Source organism: Phodopus roborovskii, unplaced genomic scaffold, assembly GCF_943737965.1.
Source record: "Phodopus roborovskii unplaced genomic scaffold, PHOROB, whole genome shotgun sequence".
In the NCBI taxonomy this organism is placed as follows: Eukaryota; Metazoa; Chordata; class Mammalia; order Rodentia; family Cricetidae; genus Phodopus; species Phodopus roborovskii.
In genome coordinates this window covers 36,607,417-36,632,415 of record NW_026126480.1, presented here as the reverse complement: position 1 = coordinate 36,632,415, position 24,999 = coordinate 36,607,417, and the positions used below count along the sequence as shown (strand labels likewise).

General features: G+C 46.4%; 2 protein-coding genes across 2 annotated transcripts in view; one reads left to right on the top strand and one right to left on the bottom strand.

Annotated features, from left to right (window-relative positions):
* Nucleotides 1–6,841: 6,841 nt before the first annotated feature.
* On the top strand, nucleotides 6,842–7,530 carry LOC127227703 (cytochrome c oxidase subunit 6A2, mitochondrial). The gene is made up of 3 exons (XM_051192053.1): nucleotides 6,842–6,949; nucleotides 7,107–7,243; nucleotides 7,348–7,530. Exons 1-3 carry the CDS (start codon nucleotides 6,877–6,879, stop codon nucleotides 7,429–7,431), a joined length of 294 nt encoding a protein of 97 aa, XP_051048010.1. The 5' UTR covers nucleotides 6,842–6,876; the 3' UTR covers nucleotides 7,432–7,530.
* Nucleotides 7,531–7,639: 109 nt separating this feature from the next.
* Nucleotides 7,640–24,999, bottom strand: part of Itgad (integrin subunit alpha D) — a 29,684-nt gene continuing 12,324 nt past the window's right edge. Inside the window, 25 exon segments of the mRNA XM_051192122.1 lie at nucleotides 7,640–8,085; nucleotides 8,557–8,667; nucleotides 8,990–9,091; nucleotides 9,219–9,332; nucleotides 9,515–9,592; nucleotides 9,676–9,783; nucleotides 9,909–9,987; nucleotides 13,106–13,189; nucleotides 13,293–13,372; nucleotides 13,489–13,602; nucleotides 18,434–18,575; nucleotides 18,771–18,844; nucleotides 19,702–19,824; nucleotides 20,098–20,252; nucleotides 21,224–21,381; nucleotides 21,476–21,606; nucleotides 22,192–22,401; nucleotides 22,489–22,517; nucleotides 22,520–22,543; nucleotides 22,546–22,627; nucleotides 22,787–22,929; nucleotides 23,016–23,145; nucleotides 24,257–24,330; nucleotides 24,527–24,677; nucleotides 24,779–24,932. Of these exon segments, the coding sequence (XP_051048079.1) occupies nucleotides 7,972–8,085; nucleotides 8,557–8,667; nucleotides 8,990–9,091; nucleotides 9,219–9,332; nucleotides 9,515–9,592; nucleotides 9,676–9,783; nucleotides 9,909–9,987; nucleotides 13,106–13,189; nucleotides 13,293–13,372; nucleotides 13,489–13,602; nucleotides 18,434–18,575; nucleotides 18,771–18,844; nucleotides 19,702–19,824; nucleotides 20,098–20,252; nucleotides 21,224–21,381; nucleotides 21,476–21,606; nucleotides 22,192–22,401; nucleotides 22,489–22,517; nucleotides 22,520–22,543; nucleotides 22,546–22,627; nucleotides 22,787–22,929; nucleotides 23,016–23,145; nucleotides 24,257–24,330; nucleotides 24,527–24,677; nucleotides 24,779–24,932 (2,764 nt within the window). The 3' untranslated portion in view covers nucleotides 7,640–7,971.

Genomic DNA, 24,999 nt, shown 5'->3' with positions numbered 1-24,999 from the left:
GCATGTATGCTGATTTGCAGCTTGTCTCTATAAAAAGGAGCTTGAACTCTTTGGCGGGTGTGCAGCTTTCCCTGAGATTGCTGTCACCCGAGTGCACTCGTTCAATAAACACCTGTTGCTTGTTGCATCTCCTGTTTTTGGTGTTTGTGTCTCGGGACTCTCCCATCGGCCCATCAGGACCCCGGAATTAGGGTCTTACACTATGTAGTAACTCTAAGACAAACAACTGACATTGCCTAGTTTCAGCTGTGCCTGCCTAAAAGGGTCATGCCTGGGCTTGTGTGGTAGTTTGAAAATGGCCCCCAAAGGGAGTGGCACTATTAGGAGGTGTAGCTTTGCTGGAGTGGGTGTGGTGTTGTTGGAGGAAGCGTGTCATTGTGGAAGTGATCTTTGAAGTCTCATATGTGCTCAAGTCACACCCAATATTTCAGAGCACTTCCTGTTGCCTGTGAGTCAAGATGTAAGAACTCTAAGCTCTCTTCTTTAGTACTGTGTCTGCCTACATGCCGCCTTCCTTTGCTCCATGAAGACAATGGACTAAACTCTGAATTGTGAGCCCCTGGTAAATGTTTTCTTTTACAAGAGTTGCTGTGGTTATGGTGTCTCTTATATTCCCCCAAAGAAGGAAAAGTGGACAGGGCTATTGACCTTACACTTGAGTAAGTGTCCATTTGCTCTTCCCAGCCGAGTATCTGAATTAGGACAGTTTCAAGGTATTTGAGGACAAACTAGTCTAGGGAAGACTGTAGTGAGATATCCACCCCACCTGCACCTATTACACTGACCATGAGGGCATGACCTGGGGGGGGCTAGGTGTAGGGTCCCGGACCCCAGCTTGCTCTCTTACTTCCTGGTCAAAGACAGAGAGCATCTGGAGGCAACTTTGGGAGGGAACCTGTGGCAGTCATCTGTTTCTGGTGTAAGTGATTTCTCCCTGAATAAACATCCATCACCGATCATTTCCCAGATTGTTTTTTTTTTTTTTTTTTATGACGCTATAGAAGACTAAAAAAGGGGGTTTCTATCTATGCAGCTATCGGGGAGCTGCCATACATACTGGATGAAGAAAGACTTCAGTGGAAATAGATATTGCTTAATTCCACCCTCTTAGGAAAATTTCTCACAACCTATGTTATATCTAGTTATATCTCCAGTGTTATTAAAAACTGGGGTTTTTTAAAAGAATACATAAAAATTAAGATGGCTGGGTGTTTCCAGAACTCATAAAATAAGAGGTAATAGTTCACAATTTCACATGACTTTTTTTTTCTTTTTCTTTCTTTCTTGTTTTTTTTTTTTTGTTGGTTTTTGAGACAGGGATTTTCTGTGTAGCTTTGGAGCCTATCCTGGCATGTGCTCTGTAGATCAGGCTGGCCTTGAACTCACAGAGGTCTGCCTGTCTCTGCCTCCAGAGTGCTGGGATTAAAGGCATGTGCCACCACCTCCCAGCTTCACATAACTTTTAATGAGGAAAAAATAACATACATGGCTTGTCATCTACAGATACAATTACATGGTTGACATATGTGATGGCTATTTTTGGTTGTCAACTTGACTACATCTGGAATTAGCTAAAAACCCAAGCAGCTAGGTACACCAGAGAAGGCTTTTCTTAATTAAATTTTAAATTGAAAATTGAAAGACCCACCCTAAACCCAGATCATCTGGGAGATCCACCCTGAATCTGAGCCACACCTTCTAGTGACCATGGAAGAAGGAAGTTTTTGTTCTTATGCCTGCTTGCCCTCACTCACTGGCAAGTCCATTCTCTTACTGGTATTAGGGCCTGCTTCTTCAGGATTCCATATACTGAAGACCAGCTGAGACATCCAAGCTTGTGGACTGAACCACTATTGTATTCTTGGTCTCTCCATCTGAAGACAGCCATTATTGGAATAGTTGGACCATAACCTGTAAGCCACTCTAATATATGTATTCATTCTACCTGCTGTTTCTCTAGAGAACCTAACACAATCTGTAAAGATCTTTAACTCTAAGTACTTTTTCCTGATAGTTCTTATTATTTTTTATTTTATTTTATTTTTTTCCAAGACAGAGTTTCTTTGTGTAACCACCCTGGCTATCCTGGAACTTACTTTGTAGGCCAGCCTGGCCTCAAACTCACAGAGATCCACCTGCCTCTGCTTCCCTAGTGCTGGGATTAAAGGTGTGTGTCACCACCGCCCACTGACAGTTCTTACTTATAAAAAAATGTTCCACATTCAAAATACATCTCTAGAAGACAGGGAAAAAATTAAAAGGATATAAAATTGCAAGAAGAAAAAAGTTTACTTAAGAGTTACAACAAATAAAAAAATTAAAATGTTTTCAAAGGCTGTAACTATAAGGTTAAATCTTCAATAAAAATAATTAAAATATTTTAGATAAAAATGAATCATATATGGATACAATATATAAGCTTTGTCCTAAAAGTGAAAATATAACAAAGGACAAAAACCATGAAAACATAAAGCCAAGTCACAAAAGGTCTGGATAGATAAGTAATTATGTAAGTAATATACAAATTTATGAGGAATGGGACTTGTGTTTACTGACTAGAGTTTATTCATGTTCTAGGGTTATAACAATCTATTCATGATAGTAAAAACATACAGTGTGTGTATAATCCCTTATGTCTTCGCTAAACTTGGTTACACTTTACCATTTGGGAAAACCCAGGCACAACAATAGTTATGGTAATGACACAGCTTCATTGTTATGAATGTCTACTTATGAAAGCCAATCTGACCCTCTCTCCTGAATTATATCCTTTATGATGAAGATGAGCTTGCTTGATATAAAAGATAAGGTCAGATGTTGGCATTTCAGGAAATCTCACTTTAGAAATGAGGATTCCAAAATAAAAGAAACTGCCAACTTTGGGGGAAAACAAATGCTATAAAGGAATAAAGCCACCTTTCAGCTTTTGAATATAATGAAAATGGAAATCACTTTAAGGGTTTCTGGAATGGTTACTATGTAAATTAATAACAGACGTATATAATTGAAGAAAATGATCTAGCAACCCTGTACCTAAGCGACTGCCCAGCTGGTATGGGGCCTGCATGCTAATTGGCACATCCTTTAACTTGGCATTCAGTTTTCTTCTTAGCAAAAATCATCCTGGTGATGAGAGGTCAATAGCTGACTTTATAAGGAGTCCCCAGGGCAGTTTCAAATAAATGCAATGCAGATGCTTTGCTACAGCACCAGCCAGCACAACAGGTTGACAGGGAACACCCATCAAAGCACTAATTTGCAAGTGTCTTCCTGTGGATCCACCATGCCTGGGTAAAAACAGAATCCCAGATGAGGAAGAGTAGACCTGCACTGCAAATGCCCACCCAGACCAGCCCCTCCAGGTCACCATCCAATGACAAAGACAGACTTACCAGCTCCCCTCCCCCTCAACCAGAAGCTGGTTGGTCAATGCATGGCAGGACTTGGAAGACCTCCACAGCCCTGCTCCTGTGACAAACCCAGAAGACAATGGGTCTGTGCGTGGCAGAATCTTGAAGAATTCAACAGGGACATTCGGAGGCAGTGATCACAGTGCTTTCTGTTCCCCTTGGACTCAAAGTACTGTAGACATTAATGTTTCCTACAGGTCTAGCCACCATGCCTCCAAGGGGTGAGTCTAGCATGAAAGATTATGTTAACCCTGCTGTACCTGTGAATGACAGATATTCTGGGGAAATTATCTACCTGTATTAATGATTTATGCCTGGCTATACATCCCACCTGTCCTTATTGATAGATGTTCTCTAAAAATTAAATGGAACCGGTCCCATCTGCACCACGTCCACCCTTTCTTCTGAGTCTGATTTCCCTGGTGACATGATGACTTTGGTAGGAACTGACAAAGCTTGTGCTAACATGTAGTGTTACATAGGAAAGACTGACCTGAGCTGTCACTCCACGAACCTCACTACCACCACTTGGCAAGTATCTAGCAAGTGGTAGGGATGCTGCATGGTGGTGCATAGCCTTTGGTGAGTTTATTTTGTTCTCTGCCTGAAGTGAAGAACAAACTAGACTTCTGGGAATGGGACTCTTAATGGCACAAGGGAGAGCTCATAGACAGTGGTGGGTGCAGATGCTACAGTTTCCACAGAGAAGCAGTTAAGATAAAACCCAGTTGGATATGGAAGCAAGTATCTCACCTCTAGAAATACAGCACCAAGGACTTCAGTTCCATGCCAGACGGGTATTCAGTAAGAGCTTGTTTCAAAAAACCAACCGAGAAAGACAGGCATTGGTGGCGCATGCCTTTAATCCCAACACTCAGGAGGCAGAGGCAGGCAGATCTTTGTGAGTTCAAATCCAGCCTGGTCTCCAAAGCAACACAGAGAAACCCTGTCTCGAAAAGCCAAAAACAAAACACCAAACAAGAAAAAGAAATAAAAGGTGGGCTGGGGGTGTGGATTTGCCTAGTATAACCAACCAAGCAGCACAAAAATCCACACAGCACACAAGTTAAAATTTTTAAGGTACTTGGACAGGTGCACCACATGATGGCGGCAGAGGATAGTAGTGACCTTTGCAGCGTTCACCAAGAGACAGCAAGCATAAAGCTCTTGAAGTCCCCAGGCCTAGATAGCAGGGATGGGAATTCTCAGCATATCTGAGTGGCTACTTAGGAGGGAAGGGGGCATAGACTCTTGTAAGTAAAATGTCCCTCTTTCTGTTTTCTACAGCAGCCATAGTGGTACAAAATAGGGAGAGCGTTAGAGGGAACTTCATACGGGGAGATGACAGGTAAATTTAAACTTCCATCTCCACAGCAGCCCTAAACTCTAACAGGATAAAAGTGACTCTCGGAAGAATTCATTATAGTTCAGTGAGGAATCACCAAGGAAGACAAACTGAAGGAGGAACCTCTGTAGGTGGAAACTATTCCATTTCTACTATACTTAATTCTGTGTTTATTTGTGGGAGAGGGGAGCTTGATGTGCAGGGAGGCTCTCCTACCTTACCTGCAGTCTCTCACCAGCCCTAGTTTAAAGTAAGAAAGAGATGTGGGTGTAGAGCCCTTTCTGAAAAAGGGGCCTTACTCACTTTTATAAGTTGAGTTCAGATTAGACACATCAAAGTTTGCTCCAAGCCGGAGGCATCCTGTCAGAATTCACACTTGTAGGAAACTAATGCAGAGGTCACGATTCCAGCCTAGCCTACAGATTGAGTGCTTGAGGATACAGCTTTGCTGCGGTGCTTGAAGATGATGTTTCCTTGCTGTCATTCTCCACTTCTAGCTCTTTCCATCTTTTCTCCCCCTCTGTCTCAGATGGATCAGTGGGCTAAGGTGCTCACCATACAAGCCTGGTATCCTGTGCTGGTTCCCAGAATCCAACTAAAGTCATAAAGAGAGGGCAAACCTCACAAGTCGTCTGTCCTCTGAACTCTACACAGTGCGATGGATGCCGTGTGCACACACACTAATAATACAAAGTAAAATGAAGCTTTAAAATCACGGACTGGGCTCAGTGAAGTGAAGTATGGGTCAGCACATATTTATCTGCCCCAGAGGGGCAGAGGGCAGGGACTAAGAGAAAGAAAGGAGAAGAGGATGAGGGAGGGGACGAGGGAGAGGGGAGACAAAGGACTGCCTCTGAATAGAAAGGAGACACGTAGTGCATGGGAAAATGGCAGTTCATAAAGGCACAAGGGGAAAGCCCATGTTTGGATGAGGTGTTTTTAATTGGGAATGTAATTAGGTGAACCAAAGGGGGCTTTTGACTGCTGGATTTCAATAGTCTAGCCCCAGGCCAGAGAATATACCTCGGTGACTCACTTTCGAAATGTAACCTAAGGGTTTTTACCACGGCAGAGGGGATGGAGGAAGGACAAGGCCTGCCACAGCCATGCTTGCCATTTTTGAGCTGGCTGGCGCCCTTTCAGGAAGAGCATTTGATTAGCATGCACACAGTCCTAGGACTGAATTCCCCACACGGATGAACACTTCATTAATGTTATACATATTCCGCGCCTACTCTGTGCTAGACACAGAGTAATTAAGTAATTAAGTAAAATAATTCCCCACCATTATGAAAATAAATGGTATATTTTTATTGTTTCATTTAGAGCATCTAGTGTAGCCCAGGCTAGCTTTAACCTTGGTACGCAGTCCAGGATGGCCTTGAACTCCTGATCCTCCTGCCTCCATATCCCAAGTGCTAGCATTAAAGATATGTGCCACTACACTGGGCTCATGTAGCACTGATGACAGATTATGGGTACTAGACAGGCTGACAATCCAGGTGTTCTACCAGCTCAACTATATTCTCCTCGAGCTCCCGCCACCCCTTTGCTGTTTGTTTCCTTCCTTCCTTCCTTCCTTCCTTCCTTCCTTCCTTCCTTCCTTCCTTCCTTCCTTCCTTTTGTTTTTCAAGACAAGGTTTCTCTGTGTAGCTCTGGCTGTCCTGAAACTTGCTCTGTAGACCAGGCTGGCCTCAAACTCAAAGATCTGCCTGCTCTGCCTCCTTGACCCTTAGTGCTGAGATTAAAAGTGAGCACTACCACTACCCACCTTTTATTTTGTTTGCAAAGACAGGGTCTTAGGTAGCCTAAGCTGTGCTCAGACTCACGAAGTAGACAAAGGTAGCCTTGAACTCTGATCCTCCTGCCTGCACAGCTCAAGGGCTGGGATACTGGGTTTGTATCACTTTAAAAGGTCTCTTGCCAAAATGAAAGGCGCATTGAGTCAGCAGGCTGGAGAGGATCTCCTGCTTGTCAAGCCCTGCTTTAGATAGAGAAAGCCTCTAAAAATAGGCCTCTGTGTTCCAGCTCAACAGGTGATTGGCTCAGAGAGGGGAGGAGATCCTCTAGGTTGAATGAAGGAGAGAAAAGGGTAGTGCCGTCCTCAGCTTCTCCTCTGCAATGGCTCTGCCTCTTAGGGTCTTGAGTCGGGGCTTGGCCAGTGCAGCCAAAGGAGACCATGGAGGGGCCGGGGGTAAGTGGGGCTAGGCCTGAGTCTGACTCGGTAGCCTAGTCCATCTGCTCTCTTGTCTCCCTTCCCCTCCCTCTCCTGGCGCCCCTCCGCTGATCCACCCGCACTGATCTTTCAGGCCTCTGGGCCCAGTGATAGCTTCTTTCTTTGCTTCCCCCAGCCAACACCTGGCGCATCCTGACGTTTGTGCTAGCTCTTCCCAGTGTGGCCCTCTGCTCCCTCAACTGCTGGATGCATGCTGGCCACCGGGAGCGCCCAGAGTTCATCCCTTACCACCACCTGCGCATCCGCACCAAGGTATGCCAGAGGCTGAGCAGGGGCGGGGGGCGGGAGGGCTGATGGGGGCAATCCCAGGGGACGGTTTAGTGATCATGGTGATCTGTCTGCCTTTCTCTCCGCAGCCCTTCTCCTGGGGGGATGGCAACCACACACTTTTCCACAATCCTCACGTCAATCCTTTGCCCACCGGCTATGAGACCCCTTAAAATCTTCCATGGCCTCCAAACTGATCTTCTGTGTACCAGCTATGAGAGCCCCCAAAATTCCAGTGGGCAGTTCCAAGTGCAATAAAGGTGTGGAACTTTTGTGTCTCTGGCTCTCTGGGAGCAGCACAGCAGTGGGGGGGGGCTGGGCAGACTCCAAAAGGGCAGTTGGTATCTCGGTTCAAGAGCTTCCATACAAGGAAAATGGACATTTCCCCTGGCATTTTCATTTTATTTAAAAAACATTTCATCCAAGCAATACATTGTATGTTGAGCATATTCTCCTCAATCTGTGTTGCGAGGTAATTCTTATCCAATTGGAAATGTTTGCTGACCTCATGCATGCTCTTACTCCCAGCTCAGCACAGAAGTCTAATACATGGGCAAAAGCATAAAATCTCCCAGCTCAGGAAGCATGGCATTGAACCCAGGAAGTTGCCCGGGCTGGTCCTGAGCTGGAGAGAGTTTGTTCCCATGCCAGTGGATTCATAGGCAGAAACAGGGCCAACTCCTCCTGGTGGAGATTCACAGAAGAACAGATTTCTAGGACAGAAGCAGGTATGGAGTCTCACCGCTGAAATCGGCCTCATAGGCTGTGGCAGGAGCCGCAGGCTTGTCATCCAACATTTGTTTGTACCGACGTTTGAAGAAGCCAAACTATGAAATGTGGTAAAGTCAGAAAAACTGGGTAAGAGGGTAGGGAAGAAAGTTGAGAAGAAGTTGAAGACGGAGAGCTAAATTAACTTCTAGCTGTGTGCCAGAATACGCATGTGAACAGCCATCACGTACTGAGATAGATTGTGTGCCAAGCAGCTGTTAGATACATAACTGCAGGAGAAAGGCACAGCTTTACCATCATGTAGATTTGCATGTATAACATGGTATTTCTGTGTCACTTCAGCCAATCTGCGATATAAGTCTTACTGTTATTTCCAAAACAAGAAGCAAAAAGAGGCTCCAAAACAAGAAGCAGCTTCCCCAAATTAAAGTGTAAGTGACAGAGACGGGACATGTTCCCAAGCCTGCCCACAACCATGATCCGAGTTTTCACTACCCTATCTTGTGCAAGACAGAGCTGTTGGTAAACACCGAGAGTGTTAGGAAAATGATTAAAAAATGACAACTCACCTTGTACAGAGCAACTGAGATGAGAGCCAGCACCAGCAGACCTCCCACTGAGCTGCCCACTATGAGGGAGATGGGCTCAAAGACTTCATACTCTTCCAGCACTGTCTCTACCTGATGTGAACAGCAGAGTGTGTGCTCTTTTGCTCTCTCTCTCTCTCTCTCTCTCTCTCTCTCTCTCTCTCTCACACACACACACACACACACACACACACACACACACAGATGCACACCAGGCTCCCAGCCTCTAACACTCCTCCTTCCTGGCCAATGCCCTATTCCAAGCACTGAGCTACAGAAACACTTGTGCACTAAGTGTCTAATGACCTCCATTCATCCTCCCCCCAGGCTGGCACCCCCCCCCCAGCCAGCACTGCACACTGAGCATCAGCAGCCCTCTCACCAGCCTGGCCACAGCCTGCCACACAGTCACTACCTGAGCTCTCAGAAATGCCTCCTGCCCCGGCAGCTGGGAATACACAGAAGTGTTGAATGTGATCTCTGCCACACTCATGACCACCACCTTTTTCTGCAAAGTCTGCAAAAGAGAGGGCTGAGAGTTGGACCTGGGAGGAGCTCAGGGTTCAAGAACTGCCCTGACCCAAGGATGCTCCAGACCCACGGGACCAGGGGCCATGGGAGGACCTCTGCTACTGGCCACGCACCTGACTGACCCAGCTGAAGCTGAGGTTGCCCTTCAGGATGAAGTCAAGCTCGTCCTGGATGCCCAAGGAGGGGATGTCACAGCGGAAGTGCAGACAGTCAGCAATGGAGCAGTCCTGGGGCCAGGAGGGAAAAAAATCTGCAGGTCTTTACGTAGGGAAGACAGAGGAACTAAAGGCTGTCCAATATGGACAGAGGGTATAACACCACAGGTGACTACACAACTCTGATTCACCAGGATATATCAGCATATTCCTGGGTCATGCTCCCCCCCCCCCCATGCATGGGCTTTTCTCACCAGCACAGAATGCCTTTGAATCTGGGTCAGAAAGTCAGAATGCTGAGGAGGATTCCTCTGGGACGTACAGGAGACACCCTGGGGGGGGGCGGGGTTCCTGATAAAGGCGTGGTGTTGTTACAGAAAGGGATTCTGGAGAGGGAGAAACTTCAGGCTGGTACCTGTGCTGAGGTCTGAACTGCCACCTCCCACACAGTCACACCATTCAGTAAGATGGGGGCCCAGAAGTTAACGCTGACGGCCAGCTTCCGCTGACTCAAGTTATTCACCTGCAGGAAATGGAGACCTGATGTTAGCATGGTCACCAGGACGCCCCCATTTATTTCTTACCCAGAGATCTCCAGCCTTTCCCGCCCTGAGCTGAGACCGACGACAGTATCCTCTAGCTTCTCACACGATAGCGATGCTCGGCCTCTTTCCTCCTCTCCCCATCAGAAGATGAAAAGTTGAAATGCTTCGTGGAATCCTCCTGCCTGGAGAAAATGGCATGTTGGTGAAGAACAGCTCTGACGCCATCTCCATTTGATCCCTAGCTTGCTACAGAGTGCTGTGCCCAGCAGATGACCCAGGAAAATACCAAAGGTCTCTGTGTGCATCTGCAGCCTCAGAGCCCATGCAACTCCTCCCCGTGCAGTGTTCTTTGCCAGGTGCCAGGATTGCCCGCTCTCCCCTGGGTTCCCTGGCTTCTTTATACCCCCACAGATTTGTCCCAGCTCTTTCTTTGGCATGAAATGCTGTTAGTCAAGTTCCAGGAATTTTCACTTAGAAACCTACCTTCTGCATGTCTCTTGTAATGTTCACTATTTCCCAGTGGAGAGAAAGCATGTATATACTTCCTATAGCAGATAGAGTCTAGCAGATAGAGAGTAGCCTCAGGAACTCTTACAAAGTTTTCTGCCAGAATAAATAAGCCTATGTGGGATCTAGGAAGTGAAGGCTAGATTACTTGGGACAACTGGAGTAAGAACCTGTCTCTGGTGGCAGTAATGAAAATAGATACGGACACGTTGGGACAAGTGAGCACACATGAAAGGTGAAAGAAAGTCAAGAGGGGCCCTATATGCCGACAGGGGTTTCTGTCTACTGGTTCCTTGTTTTTGTATTTGTGAGAGAGGCCTCAAACAGGATCCCAGACCAGCCTTAGATTTACAGCAATCTTCCTGCCCCCCCCCCCCGCCTTCCAAATGCAAGGATTATAGCTGTGAGCCAACTCCTCTGCTTTATCCATGGCTTTCAGTAGACATTTACTGTTATAAAAGAGAGTAGGGAGGGCCACAGGAGGAATAGGAAGGGGGAGAGAAAGGAATGGAGGCTATATAAATACAGCACTCATGCATGAAATTATAAAAAATAAAAAATTCAAATGAAAAAACAAAGAACACATATTTACTTTTGAAAAAGTGTTAACATAGCTGGGCGTTGGTGGCTCACGCCTTCAATCCCAGCACTCAGGAGGCAGAGGCAGGTGGATCTCTATGAGTTCCTGGTCTAAAGAGCTAGTTCCAAGACAGACTCTAAAACAATACGGAGAAACCCTGTCTCAAAAAACCAAAAACCAAACAAAACTGTTTTCCTTTGGGTTGCTTCTTGTTTTTGCAGTGCTAGAGACTGAACCCAGGTTCTCATGAAACCCTCCCCCCCAAAAGTGTTAACATATACCAATACTATATAACATATACCAAATAAAAGTATCACACACAAAATTTTTTTCCAGGGTATTTGGATTGTCCTGATGATTTCATTAGTTAAGTTGTAATTCCTGCCTTCTCAATGCTAGATTTATCAGATCTCAATAGAATCAGGCAGGCTGGGCATAGTGGTGCCCATCTATAATCCCACACTTGGGAGTCAGAGGCAGATGGATCTCTGTGAGTCTGAGGCCAGCCTGATCTACATAGAGAGTTACAGAACAGCCAGGACCACATAGTGAGAGCCTGATTGAAAAAACAAAACAAAACAAACAAACAAACAAAACAAGAAAAGGAGAAGAAAGAAAGGGGAAGAAAGAGGAGGAGGAGAATTGAGCAATAAGAAAGGTCAACATGCTTCCCCACCATCCAGAAGCCAGAAGATCATCTACCCAGAACCTCCGCATACCCCAACAGTTTTCATGCAATCAGTGTGACATTCAAGAGCACATGGGATAGACATGGGGTGTGACTCTGTGGCTGGACACTTGCTTAGCATGCACTAGGCCCCAGGTGCAAGGCTCAGAACTGACGCACTTGTGATAAATTACATGAGCTCACATCTCAGACACACCACTTCCTACCCAACAAAGTAACTTGAAATGTAAGTCGTTTAGTTTGACTAGAGTCTCGCAGTTTTCTCCCTAACGAGGGCCATAGCAGCACCCAGCACACATGAACTCTCCATAAATGTTGGGGGCTTTCTCTTAGTACTTAATTAAGCTGAGATTCCCAAATCCCTTCTCTCTGTGCTTACATTTTCACACTTTAAAATCACTAGTTCAAACATGTTTTCTTTAAAAACAATATCATTCTACATTTACTTGTTTATCTGGGACAGTGTGTGTACCACCATGCTCATTTAGAGGTCAAAGGACAAGTAGAACTCTAGTCTCTGCCTCTACCATGTGGGTCTAGGCATCAGGCTTGGCAGCTGGTGACTTTACCCACTGAGACATCTCCCCGGCCTTAACCCTCTTTTCAAGTCTAAGTAAAACACTCAGCCTCACTTGGTCTTGAGAGGTATGTAACAGTGAGCGTGGGCACAAAGGCACTCTAAGAGGCCTCGGGGCTCTCCTGCCTGCTTTGGACCACAGCTGGTTATGCAAGCTGGACTTGTAAGAGACATTCAATGTGGTTTACCTGGTGAATAGAGAGGCAAGTTATTTGACCTCTTGATGTTTTTTTAACTGGTAAAAATAGGAATAGCAATATGGTTGTTCAGAGGATTAAATGGATATAATAACTAAAAAAGAAAAAGAAACCTTCCCAAACCCCACAATAACAACAAAACCTTGAAATATCCCCAGTATATCTAATTATAAGCTGTGTTGTGTTTTCCTAGGGATAAAAGATCAAACTCCCGCATGCAGTGCATGTGTCATGGCATTGACAATGACACACTTGCTGCTGACCCCCTCCAGTTCTACATGCTCAGCAGCCACGGCCCCAAGCCCTGTCCACGGTATTCTCCCGGCTCCCACACAGTTCTCCACCATCTGCAGCACAGCACTTGCTTGCTTCCAGCCTGGTCTGCCTTTGCTCACCTTCTCACCTTCAAAACCCACAGCAGCAGCTTCACCCTTGTCTGTCCTGCCAGCTCCACCTCCTCTGCCCTTGTCTCGCCCAGAAAAGTCTTGACCCCATTCTAGTAGCTTCTCTTGGTGTGTTCATGTCTAGCACCAAGGAAAGGTTTGTGTGATAGGAAGACGAATACTGGGGGAAGAGGTGTGCACGTCCTGTCACAGGCCCTGTTATCGGACAATTATACAGCTTTTCTTTGTAGGATCCTGTCTCAGTCAACTATCATAAAACAGAGTCTCATTACGAGAACCAGCTGAGTGAGAAGCACTGGGCTTAGAGGAAAGGGGAAGGGCCAGGGGAAAGGCTAAGGATCTGGTACCTGTGGATCAGTGTATACACAGTGTATTTCACGGGGAGCTGCAGCTGGTAGGCAGTCTTGTTGGTTTCAGGCTTATTGTTCTCACTGGAAGAAAAGAGCGGAAGACCATTGTGAAGTAATCTGGAAGATAATACTGAGCTGGGGGAAGACTGAAGGAGGAGCAACGCCATAGCTCGCCTGGACTCACCTCACTGCATTGGCCCTCATAAGCAAGCTATGTCCCAGGAAGGCCTTGTAGGAGACATCAAATGTTATTATGAAGGTGCTCTGAGGGGAGAAAAAAAAAGAATGGGAATGGAGAGGGCTGTGGGACGGGAAGGGAAGGGAATGTGTTGGGACAAGGAGGCCAGTGCTGAGGATTTGGGGGGGCAGATAGCACTGACCTTTGCACCTTCTCTGAAGATGGGGTGATTAATGCTACAGCTGCTGCTCTTCAGGCTCTCCTTGTCCGTGGGCTCCACTTCACACGCCAAGCGCAGTGGGTGTTGGTGAGGTTGCTTACGGGAAGGAGAGCAGATGAATTCAAGTTACCACATTGGTTACTTTTCTGTGGCTGTGATAAAACACCGTGGCCATGGAAGCTTAAACAGAGAAGAGTTCATTTGGCTTACACCCCTACAGGATAAGAGTCCATCATGGCAGGGAAGTATGGCAGCCAGAGCAGGAACCTGAGGGCTCACACCCTCAACCACAGAAAGTCTAAGCTGCAAGTGGCTGGAAGCTTTTACTCTTGACCCCATCCAGCAGTGACATATTTCCTCCAGCAAGGCCGAGGTCCCTAAACCTCCTAGACAGTGCCACCAGCTAAGGACAAAGCATTAAAGTTCTTAAGACTATGGGGGACATTTTTCTTCCAAACTACCACAGATATTCATGTCTGTATACATGGGACTGACATATGACGGGGGTGGCATGGCTGAGCAGTCGGGGGAATACAGGCCTCTCAGTAAACGGTACCAAGAAAAATCACCACATAGTGAAAAGTAAAAGTACACAGAGAAAAATGAAATTAGGTCCCTATCTCATTTTATACATTAAAATAAATTATAGTTGTTTTAAAGACTTTCATTTACAAAAGGAAAACTGTAAAGATTTTTAAAGGGAATATAGTTTTTTATAACCTTGGGGTACAGAACCTCACTCTTACATGTTAGGTGAATTTTCTACCACTGAGCTACATCCCTTCCCTAGGAAATCCTTTTATTAAATTAAATTAATGCCTTTATATTCTCTCTCTCTCTCTCTCTCTCTCTCTCTCTGTGTGTGTGTGTGTGTGTGTGTATGTGTGTGTGTGTGTGTGTGTGTGTGTGTGTGTATGTAGTCAGGACCTGTTTTCTCCTTCCATCATGAGTCTTGAGGATTGAGCTCAGGTCATCGTCTTGGTGGTAAATGCCCTTAACCACATTTTCCAGGTGAGGATGTTGCATAGTTGTTTTATGCTTGATTCCTAGAACCTCATAAATTGGACATGGTGGCATGTGCCTGTAACCCTTGAATTCAGAAGTCCAAGGCCAGCCTGTGGTCATGACATCTTGTCATTACTGAGTTTTGTTTCCATACATCCTGATCTTGCTGGAGTTGGCTGTGACATCGCCTTGGGTGTTGGAAGGAAATGGGAGGACATCAAGTGGCTGTAGGAGGGCAGTGACCTTTGGAGTACAATTCTGAGAGACAGTATGGATGGAGAAAGGGACAAAGAGCAAAGGCGTGAGGTCTATGGGTAGTGGGAAGACATAAATAATGGGGAATTAGGATGGGAGGAAAGCCTTCCTTCCTTCCTTCCAATGTTTTTTCAAGACAGGGTTTCTCTGTGTAGCTTTGGAGCCTGTCCTGGAACTCTCTCTATAGATCAGGCTGGCCTTGAACTCACAGAGATCTACTTGCCTCTGCCTCCTGAGTCCTGGGATTAAAGGTGTGAGCCACCACTTCCCATAAGAAGAATTTCTTAAAGAAGATTCATATACAAAAAATACTAAGAATAGAGGGAAAGATTGATAAACTCAATCACAATTGAATTAAGACATCCATTATAGTGCTAAAATACCATGCGAAGATTGAAAAGACAACTTATCACTACAATAGGATCATTGGAGCGTGTAAAGAACGCTTGTAAGTCAATATTTGAGTCTGGTCTCCCTTGGTAGTCCTTACTGATCTAAAACTTACTACATAGACCAGGCTAGTGTCAAACTCACAGAGATCCACCTGCCTCTGCCTCCTGAGTGCTGAGATTACAGGCATGTGCCACTATGCTGGCCAATTTTTACAATACAAGCAAGAACATAAAAAAAAGGTAGATAGATACATACATGCCCCCCAAAATACCCAAAGGACCACAAAAGTATGTGAAGTTGCACAACTTCTCTAGAATATTCCAAACAGAACCTGTAAGGAAATGTGTGATCACTGACTGTTGAAAAGTCTGATAGAATCAAAAAGCTGATGGACAGGCACAAGAACTCTCATGTGCTACTCTCAGAAGTGTAAGTAGACAAAAAACACTTCTTAAAATGTTCAATTTATAGAATTCATGTGTGGTATAAGTGTTCTCAAATAGTATGCATTGTGTACCAAGATACCAGCTCAAGAACAGTCATGTATCAAATCAAGAAAGCAACCATCGGTGCTAGAACAGATTAATTGTGGTATTCATATAGAGATTCACATAGCAGTGGCACCGTTGTTCTGTTATGTTAGGGTCTGAATGTGAACTGCTACCCACAGGCTCATCTGCTAGTATACTTTGTCCTCAGTGGTGGTGCTTTTTGTTTGTAGAACTTTGGGGATGTCCAGCCTAGCTGGGTGATACAGACTGCTCTGATAAGGTCTTGAGGCATAGAGCATCCTGCTTGAGCTCTGTTGCTTGCTGGTGAGGTGTAGTCAGCCTCCCTACATGTCAGAGGCTATGTTGTAGCCACTGTGTCTCCCCTACCATGCTGGACCTCACCTTCTGTGACAGCTGCTAATCTTGGTTGTCAGCTTGACTACATCTGGAATCAACTAACCCCCAGCTGATGGGCTCATCTTATTAATTTGATTATTAGAGGTGGGAAGGCCCACTCTAAATCTGGGCCACATCTCCAGTGGCAGTCCACAAAAAAAGGACAGTAAAGAAGGAAACTTTTTCTTTGCTCTCACTGAAGTGTAACAGGCCCCGAGACCTTAGCACAACTGACACCATGTTAGAGGCAACATTCTGACCTTAGAACCCTGCATGTAGGCCCCGACACTTGCCAAAATGAGAACCAAGACCTTATCCAGAAAAGTTCCTAATGGACTAACCTTGCTTTATGGCTCCTATAGTTTTACTTCTTTGCTAACTGTTCTTGTTAACCAAGGTGTGTCAACCAGGATGTGGTTTTTGTTCATAAAAGACAAAAACCTAGTATAGCGTGTGGCTGCGTGATTTGGTCAAGTCCTTCGTGCAGCCACCAGCCAGAAATACAGCTCAGTTTTAAGGGTGTCATGTGTTCTACAGTAGAATTACCTCACAACACTAGCTGGCAAGTTCATCTCTCCTATTGCTGTGGCCAGTATTAAGTCCATCTTTTTCAGAATTCTAACACAGACTGAAGACCAGCGGCTCTCCAAAGGTCCCCCGGCACTCCAGCATCAGATTGAGAGCACTTAGCTGTCAGCTTCATGACTGACAGCTACCAGCCCTGAATTCTGCTATATATAGCCTTCCTGCCCTGAGTCAGCCATTGCTAGACTGCTCTGACAACATCTTATAAGATAGCCTAAGCCATCCCATTTTAATATATACTCATTATGTCAGTTCCATTCCTTTAGAGAACCCTCACAAACGCACCTTCTAAACTGTGCACCTCCAGCTTTAATACATATTCACACTGTCACACCGTCCCCTAGCAGACCTGACTAACACATCTCCTCAGGTAAGCTTCTCCTCTTTTAGGTGGTTTCTGGCAGATATTTGGTCACAATGAGTGCAGCTACCACAAGCCACGTGCAGAAACATGGAGGAATCTCACAAACATCGCTGAAGGAAGGGGTCCACACATAGAAGAGCACATACAACATGTTTCCATTCACATAAAGTTGAAGCAGCAGCGACACAGAGCAGTGTGATTTAGGGACGCGCTCATGGATGGCAACCCTACAAATACCTGGAAATGATTCTCATGGTTAAAAATCTGACTGTTGTAAGAGAGATGGAGAGATGGAGTGGGAGGACTCGGAGGATGCTAGAAGTTACCCACTTTTGACTAGGTATTGATTTTATGGACATTTACTCAGTATTATTTATTAATTGACTCAGGCTTAATATACTTTTGTTTGTATAGTTTTCTATTATCTATGATGATATATAATATCTAGATGCATACATGGTAGAAGGATTACAAAACAGGAGGTTATAGGGCAAGGTTTTGAAAATGGCTTTTGATCTGAAAAATGTTTGAGGATCCCAAGATTTTGTGTGTGATGTTTAATCCCCATTGTGAGATATTAAGGAAGTAGAAACTTAACCAGACCATGACATTTAGAAGCGGGGCCTTTGGAGAGTGATTAAAATTAGACAAGGTCATTGAAGTGGGACCCCATGATAGAAGAGGAGAGAACACACACATATACACACATAGCACGAATGATAGAAGGTATTAATAATAAAAAACCTGGAGTCAGATATTAGGTGTGGGGGGGGGGGACTGAAAGATCAGAGAAGCAAAGCAGCAGCAGCTCTTACCTCTACCTCAGACCATAGGGGCAATCCTGTCCTCAGACTGTATCCCCAGACTCCACTGATCCCTCGACTGCTCTGGTCCCCACCAAACCTCAGATCACTAGACTGCTATGAGTTCCATCTCCTCCCGCCTTATATTCCTCTCTCTGCCCAGCCATATCACTCCTGTCTTTACCTACCTAGTGCTGGGATTAAAGGTGTGAGCTCTGTTTCTGTTTTAAACTTATTCACTCTCATGTAGCCCAGGGTGGCCTTGAACTCACAGAGATCCATCTGCCTCTGTCTCCTGAGTGCTAGGCTTAAGGGTGTTGTTGCTGCCACTGCTTGGCCTCTATGGCTGTGGCTAGCTTTCCACTCTGATCTTCAGGCAAACTATATTTGTTATATCATAAAGTATCAACACACACACACACACACACACACACACACACACACACACACACGTGCTTTGAACAACTTTGAGACTCTCCCAGCAAGGCTGCCACCAGATGCATCCCTTAAGACTGCACTTCCAGAATCACGAGCCAAAATTATCATTTCTTTATAATTCATTCAGCCTATAGTATTTTGATATCAGGGACAGAAAAGGCCCTAGCTGCCTAGTAGAGTCCAAGGGGCCTGCTTACCTGTATTTCTGTTACCCGTCGATAAGATAGCCCTGCTGGGTAGTAGAATTTGACTAAAGTTCCATAGCTGTCCTCACCCTCATTCCACACAGTTGCTGTCACGGTGAGCTCCAGAGAGCTTCCCACCACCAACATCTGCAGGCTGAGGAGGGAAGGCCAAGTCTGAGGGAGGGACTCCATTGGAGGTAAGTAGAAAGTGGATCGAGGACAGAGGCAGGGTGGTGGGACTCATGATCTTTGAGCTGATAGTATTCTAATAGAATTCGTTTGTTTAGAAAAATAGTCGGGGATGGGAGGATCACAAGTAATTCATCATATGGAAGGAGACAGCACTCACCCTGAGAAGTTAAAGCTGATGCCCAGGTCCCCTTCGCACAGGAGTTCTTGCTTACAGTTCTTCTCAAATGGGAGCTGCAACCAAACGGTTTGCTCCTTTCTCATCTGTGTCCGAATCAGTCTCCAACCCACTCACTGGACTATTAGCAAACTCTGCCCCCAGGATCCTGATCTATACTAGCAAGGAATGGACTTCAGGCTGAAGGTTGGAATGTGAAATAATGATAACATAAGATCTCTGCTTCAGCACAATGAAGTCTAGTTGAATCGAGCCCAATAGGTACTAAAGCAGCTATTCAGCAGACATTACTAAACGCTAGTAATAGGATGGGATTTTTCGACTGGCAAGTAAGTTTGGGGAAGGGAAAACTACAGATGAATTAGATGTGGCTACAGTGCTCAAGAATGTATGATCTAAGGCAGTCACCAGTGCAGATGCAGAGTGTTTCAGTTTCCAGGAACATCACTTTGAAATGGGATGGTCATAGCGCACTTAGGAGCCAGAGGACAAGTGGGAGCTGGGAGGTGTCAAGTATGCTCAGAGGAGAGGAGGTGATCGCTTTCTTCAGACAGAAAGAAGGAAATGTTTTCCAAATGAAAAAATTATAGCAGACAAAAATGAGAGAAGAGGTTCAGTATGCAGAATGTGTTCCAGCTAGGCCATCATGTACAAGGGTACCAGCTAGCCAATCATGTGCAAGGGTACCAGCTAGACCATCATGTGCAAGGGTACCAGCTAGACCATCATGTGCAAGGGTACCAGCTTGGCCATCATGTACAAGGGTACCAGCTAGGCCAGGCCTAAGTAGCCAAGGGGGGCATTTTGGATTTGAAGGCAGTGGTGGACAGTTAGAATCTGTTGTGGGCTCATAAGCACAGAGAGAAACAATGAAGCCACCCTTTCTCTGGGACTCTATTGGACAGCTACTCACAGAAGCTGTCACTTGGTCTTGTGAGCCCACAGCCAGCACAGGATGAAGATTTCTGGAAGAGTCTCCCACAAGGGAAAAGTTAAGGCGTAGGATGATGGGGCTCACCACATCCTCCACACAGTCCTGGGAAAGAAGGAACTTTGAAAAACCATCCTTCTTCCTTCCCATCCCTGGGCTCCTCTGTGCATCCAGACAGTGCCACATCCCGGGTAAGGGCCAGGCTGCACTCACAGCCCTTCTCCTCTCTGGTCTCAATACCCTCTTTCTGCCCACTTCACACAGTAGAGATCAAGGACCCAACAAGCTAGTCTTGGCTCTGTTCCCCTCCCCTCAAACCCTTCTCCCCACATCTTTTCCCCAAGCCCCGCCCCCTTTTCCCAAACTGAAAATCCTCACTGGCAAAAGTAGCTTCATCGTTTCGCAGTGATAGCCAAGCCCCAGAGTCTTTCTTCTAGACAAAGTCCAGCTCTTAGTCTCATCAAAAATAGCACGAGAAATCAGACGGCCTGGATCCAAGGCCAAATCATACCTCACAGGGCTTTGGATATCACCTGGAATGAAAAGGACAACTGCAAAAGCACAGAAACCTAGAATTTCCTGCTTCCATTTAATTGTTTAAACTTGTTGAGTATTTTCCATGACAGCACCAAGTTTGGATGGATAGATTATAGATAGATAGATAGATAGATAGATAGATAGATAGATAGATAGGATAGATGATAGATAGATAGATATGATAGATAGATGATAGATAGATAGATACATAGATAGATAGATAGATAGATATGATAGATAGATGATAGATAGATAGATAGGATAGATGATAGATAGATATGATAGATAGATGATAGATAGATAGATAGATAGATAGATAGATAGATAGGTAGGTAGGTAGATGATAAGCCTTCACTTAAGAATCTCAGTCTAGTAAAAGAGCTCAACACATGGACTGTGAATGAAGCCTGGAAGAAAAGAAAAAAAATGTCTCCAAGTTTTTGGTATTCCTAAGATTCTGGGGGAGCTAGAGGTTGGCACATTCATAGAAGTACATGGGGGACGAGGGGTGGATGAGGTGTGATGGAAGATTCAAAGAAAGACGAAAGCAGGATGGAGTTACAGGAAAGGATTAGAATCTCCATAATTGTACAACAAAGCCGTTTAATAGTGTTAAGGGTTGGGATGAGGAGCTTAGTTTCAAATTTGGAGGTCAGTCAAGACTAGTTTCTGACTGGACAACGCAGGAGAGGGTATAAGGATAGGTGTGAGGTTCAGTGAGAGAGAGTTTTTGCTTTGGTGTAGGTATCAGAGATGAGACGGCTTAAGCAGGGACAGAGGCTGAGGTAGGGAGGAGAGGAGCCGGACTATGGGCAGGAGCCCACAGGCCTGGCTACATGAAGAAGAGAAAGGAAAGAACTCAGGGCCCTGACTAGGGAAACTTAGGAAAGGTCAAGAGATTTGTGTTCCTGGGATTGCTGTGCCTCGAATGGGGTGATGCTGCATCCAATTTTAGGAAAACACTCACCTAACTCATCACGGGAGCCTTTGTGGATGGTGAGACAGACAACGGCCTTCCCAGCTTCAAGGGCAGTAGGATTCTTTTTCCAGCATTGGTACACAGCCTTTGCCACCTCCCCAGGGACAAATCTTATAGCGATCCCCACTTTCAGCAAAGGCAGGCTCCTGGGGACATAAACAAGGGCTGAGGACCTAACTCTGATCTCTCACAACTGACTTGGACAAGGTGGACAAGGGTGGGATGGGGGTGAGTTCTCACCTAAGCAACAGCACATGCCCCTGGGCTCCCACAGCCAGGTCCACCAGGCCGTCCCGGGTAAGGTCCTGACCCCCACTTAGTGACTGCCCAAAATATTGGAGTCTCAGGGAGAGCTGGGAGCCAGTGACCCGCTGGTCCAGAAGCGAAAAGAAAATAAAAACCAACAGGTGGTGATATCCAGGGATTGTGCAAAGAGAAACAAAGGGAGCTGAAAGCTAGCAGGGCGGGGGTCTTAGGAGAGCCTCAGAAAGAGAGAAGGGGCCCTCTTCCAAGTCCAGCTGGCCCTGGCAATATGAGCAGCTGCAAAATAAAAATAGAGCTGTGGGATTAAAGTAGGCTGGTTTGTTTGCCACTTGTGTGGTCGTCCAGAAAATAGTTAGTACATGGAGTACTTCGGGCACTCACTGTTTTATCTTTACAGGGAGGCGTTGTCGTGATCATTTCTGTTTCACAGGAAAGAACTAAAGCTGGCAGAACCTAAGTCAATCATTTAGACAAAGAACACAAAGCAAATGATGGTTGCTGCTATTGCCAGGGATTTGACTCAAGAGTTTAAAGTTTCAGGCTTAGTCTCTTAGTTGGAAAGCTGTCCACGAGAGTGGAGGCTGTGCCGATGCAAGGGCGTTCAGTGCTCAGTTCAGAGGGACAACAGACTACTCGGAAACTGTGAAAAGCAAAGGGGAAGGATCTAGAAGAGACTGGTGACAAGGCCTCACCTGGCTGGGCGAGGGGCTGATGTCCAGTTTTGAGGCTCCATGAAATACATACACAGCACCTCTGTTCTCTTCCTCTCCAGGTGCACCAATGGCCACATCTGTCACATTGTCCCCATTCACGTCCCCTAGCACTGTCAGGGCCGCCCCAAAGCGGCCCCAAGGATGGCCCTGCTCCCCATGCAGAGTGGCCTCACACTGCCACCTGATTCTCTGCAGAGCAAAGTCAGTGTCAGATCTGCCCTGGGCAGCCCTCCACCCATACCCACAGACCACCAGCCAGGACCCTTCACCACTTACCCCACTGGGCATGGGGCACACAGATACCTGCCCCCTCGGGCCTGCCCGTAGTAAGGGGGGCCCCGACCAGGACCAGGTCAGTGCTGCCATCTCCATCCATGTCCACAGAGCAGAGGGAGGCCCCAAAGTAGGAGCCGATCTGGTGGGCCGAGCCTGGAGTCATCTTACAGATGCCCCTCTGCCTGTCTCCCAGTACCACAGCCTCCCCTGTGGGGCCCAAAGCCCCTCCATCTCTTCCTTCTCCAGCATGACCACACTGCCCACTCTCAAACTCCACTCTGGCTTCTTCCACACCAACCTGTGTCCCGCTGACTTCAGACTTGGGCCTCCATTGCCTGGACTCCTGGCTAAAGATGACAACCTTCCCGGTATGCTGGTGGCGTGGGGCCCCTAGGACCAGGCTGTAGACCCCCTTCCAAAAGGCCAGTGCGGTAGAGTAACCTGAGGGGTCCAGACCTCAGCACCAAGGCTCTTCCTGTCTTCGGGCAGCTCTTCCTGCCCCTTCTCCTCCCACAGCCTCTTCTTACCCAGGTAGGCGTCCCTCATGTCCACATTCTCCTGAGACATGTTGATGAAGGTGGGTCTCGTATTTGGGGGGTATAAGAAGGCACCTCCAGACCAGCTGAAGCTTCCCACAGCTCCCAGAACTGGTCCATCCTGGAAGGAAAGGATCCCAGGGCTGAGCAGGCTGGGGCAGGGTGCCATTCTGATCCGAAGAAGCCTGCCCCTAAACACCATCTTTACCAGCTGCCTCTGTACCTGAACTCCTCAGTCTGTCCATCATTGCCCTTGCCCTTGTCAGCCCTGCAACCTTTCCACCTGTTCTGCCTCTGAGTTTCCTGCTTTTTGTTTCTACCTTCTCCCGTCCCAGCATCAGGCCTCCTCAAACCCAATACATAGGTAGCACTGGGCAAGGAACCCATCACTGGTCCCCCTGAAATGTCATCTGGGTGGCTTCTCAATCGAGGGGACCTCTGTTCTGACCACCTCTTAGCTCCTGTATGACAAAGGGAACCTCGTTGTCACATCCTTGTGAGGTCTTTGTCAGTACCCTCAAGTAGCAATGCTTCATGCTCCCCCGCATGCCGTATTTATACGTTTAAACTTTTGATTACAGAGAACAGTAGAACTATGAAAACACCAAAAGAAGTGTTTATTGACCCTCCAAGAAGGACCTTTGACCTAGCTCCAGTGACCAGTTCAAACCCAGCCTGGTAATTTCTTCCACGCTCTACTCGGCCCCAAATTGTTGGAAGAAAATCTCTGTAGATGCTCTGGGCACACATCAGCTTTCAAACAAGTCCTGTTGCACCATTTTCTCTCTGGTCCCTGCGGGGTGGGCCTTCCTACCCCTCCAGCTGCTCACTGTCCCTAACTCACTCTGCCCCCACTGTGCCCAGCCCTTCTTTTTCCCCTTTTCTAGCACAGCAGTTCTATTTCTTCCCCAGAACCATTTCAGTAGCTTTCCCCTCTAACCACAGTAATTGTTCTTCAGCTTTTCCCAGGGCAACCCTTCCTCACCACCTCCATCTGACCATCTTCCAGGAGAGTCTGAGGGTGCTTTGTGAGAGATCTCCACCCACTAGGAAGTTCAAGCTTTGGCTGTCACCTGCCCTTCTTTGTCCCCAGCACTTAAGAATCATGGGTGGTGTTCTTCACTCAATTAGAGGACCTAAGAACAAATCTGCTCCTGGTCCCTTCTGGGCCCCATCCTGCCCACAGCAGGCCCAGAGTTGATGTTTGCTCACCAAGCGTACATTCCACCCACCATTGTAAGAGCAGAACTGAAGCCTTCTTGTGACATCTCATATTGAAAGGAACTACTTGTCCCTGATTTGGTTCCTGTGGGAAAACATGTCACTTAGATTCTCCAAGGCTATGAGGGCGTGGGGACTCAGAATAGAGGGAATGGGGTCTGGGGCCGGAGCTCTATGGGACATTTTGGGGTGGCTTGTGAATAAGGATGAATATCAACATTACAGGGGACAAATTGGTAGCAATCCCTTCAACTCCAAGGCAGGTGCTTGTTCCGACTTACCCTCAATGGTAAAGATTTTCTCCTGAAGCTGCTTCTGGATGCTACCAAGTGCTGCAAAATTGCCCACCTTGAAAACATGGTCCTGTGGGGGAGCTGAGCCAATGGTGTTCAGCTCTTGCAGTGCACTGGGTTTCTGGAAGGCAGCTCCCACCTGCACCAGAGTGGAATTTAAGCAGTAGAAATCCACTGACCTTCACTGGGGGAAGAGAAGGTTGGGCCTGAGTCTGAGGGACAAGGAGGAAGAGACTATACCCCAATAGCATAGCGAGCGATGTTAGCTTTCTCTGCCTGGGGGATGACATCACTGTACTTCAGGGGGTCTTTGTATTTCTGCCCATCTGTGATGACAATTAGGATCTTCTTGGCATTTTTGCGGGCCCCGTTCTTGCTATGAAATAGCTCTTCCCTGTCAGAGAATAAAGAGAAATAACTTTTGAGACATAATTGAATCTGGAAAGACAATTTGCAAAGGC